Here is a 1,437-nt window from a genome sequence, read left to right on the forward strand (position 1 = left end):
GAAAGAGACTGTTTTTGTTTTGTTTCGAGAAGAAATCATGGATTCAGATCAAGGAATGGTGAAGAGGCCTATGGCCATCTTGAAGAGAGAGAATCAAAGAGACTGGTTTGATAACATGAGAGACTACCTTACTCTTAATGATGCATTCTGGGTAATTGAAGATGATGAGCAAACTCCAGCTTCATCTCAATGGGGGGAAGAGGAGATCCCATCTCTTGCAAGATCTTACCACAACCCTGCATGGAAGAAGATGAATGCAAAGGCAAAGTACTATATCAGGATCTGTATCTGTGAGGATGACAGAGAGCTGATGACCTTTGAAGCCACTGCAAAGGGGATGTGGAACAGACTGAAAGACAAATACACAATGGCATATGCAGCAGATGCAATGGCACTTGTGGTTCAGTATGTGACATACAGAATGGAGGAACAGGATACAATCCAGTATGCCTGGTCTCATCTTGCAAGCATTGGAAGGAGAATAGCAGAAGTGGATCCATCTCAAGGAAACTATAAGGATCCAGAAACAAGGATAAAACATCTGCTGAGGGCCTTACCTCCACAATACCAGAGCACAAGACAAGCAATCAACACCCAAAGTCTGGATCACTTTAAGATACTGAAGCTGCTTGAAAGCCAAGAGGCAGAGTTCAAACAGGAAGGCCAAGACACTGCAATGTATGCAGGCAGACAAAAGGAGTCTCAGTATGCATGTTTCCTATGTGAGGGGAACCATGGCATCAAGGACTGTCCACATCTTGATGGGGCCAAGAGAGCTATCAAGACTAAGCAATCTGGGAGAAGATCTCCAACTTCCTCTGTCCATAAAAGAGGAACTTCACCAGACAAAGACCAACTCAAGAAGATGGTGAAGATGCTTGCAAAGGAGGTCCAAGAATTAAAGGTCCAAGCAAAGAAAGGGAGGACCTTTGAGAAAGGATTTGCTGCAAGGGAGGATTCTCCAGCAAGCTCATCAAAATCACAAGAAGACACTCCTTCACAGGGAGATGACGTTGATGAGGTTGCACACTCAACTGTTGAAGCAAAAGGCAAGTACCCATCCTCAGAGTGGATGCTTGATTCTTGTGCTTCATCCCACATGACTGACCAACCATGTTTGTTCAGGCACCTCTCCCAGTTAAGGGTGAGAACCTGGATAAAAGTGGGTGGTGGATACCTCAAAGCAACACATGTGGGAAAGGCAGTCATGGGTGGAAGGAAAGGAAAACAGATTGTCTTGGAAGGAGTTCTGCTTGTACCTGGTCTTGGAGTTAATCTTGTTTCATGGAATCAACTCAGCAAGCAGTTTGGAGTGCAACCACCGAAGTTCACACTCAACTCACTGTCTGGAGAGCCAGTAATCAAGACAAGAATGCATGGGGGTGTCCCATTCATTGAGGAGATTGATCAGGCCCTTGTGGAGAAAGCCTTGTCAGC

The 1,437-nt window shown here is 45.2% G+C and overlaps 1 protein-coding gene across 1 annotated transcript; it reads left to right on the forward strand.

Annotated features, from left to right (window-relative positions):
- Positions 1 to 37: 37 nt before the first annotated feature.
- Positions 38 to 1,431, forward strand: LOC140969901 (uncharacterized; the record flags this gene model as incomplete). The annotated part of the gene is made up of 1 exon (XM_073431418.1): positions 38 to 1,431. A coding segment is annotated over exon 1 (1,394 nt), but the record flags the coding sequence as incomplete, so codon positions are not given.
- Positions 1,432 to 1,437: the final 6 nt, after the last annotated feature.

The sequence above is a fragment of the Primulina huaijiensis genome, unplaced genomic scaffold (genome assembly GCF_012295235.1).
Source record: "Primulina huaijiensis isolate GDHJ02 unplaced genomic scaffold, ASM1229523v2 scaffold43059, whole genome shotgun sequence".
Taxonomy (NCBI): Eukaryota; Viridiplantae; Streptophyta; class Magnoliopsida; order Lamiales; family Gesneriaceae; genus Primulina; species Primulina huaijiensis.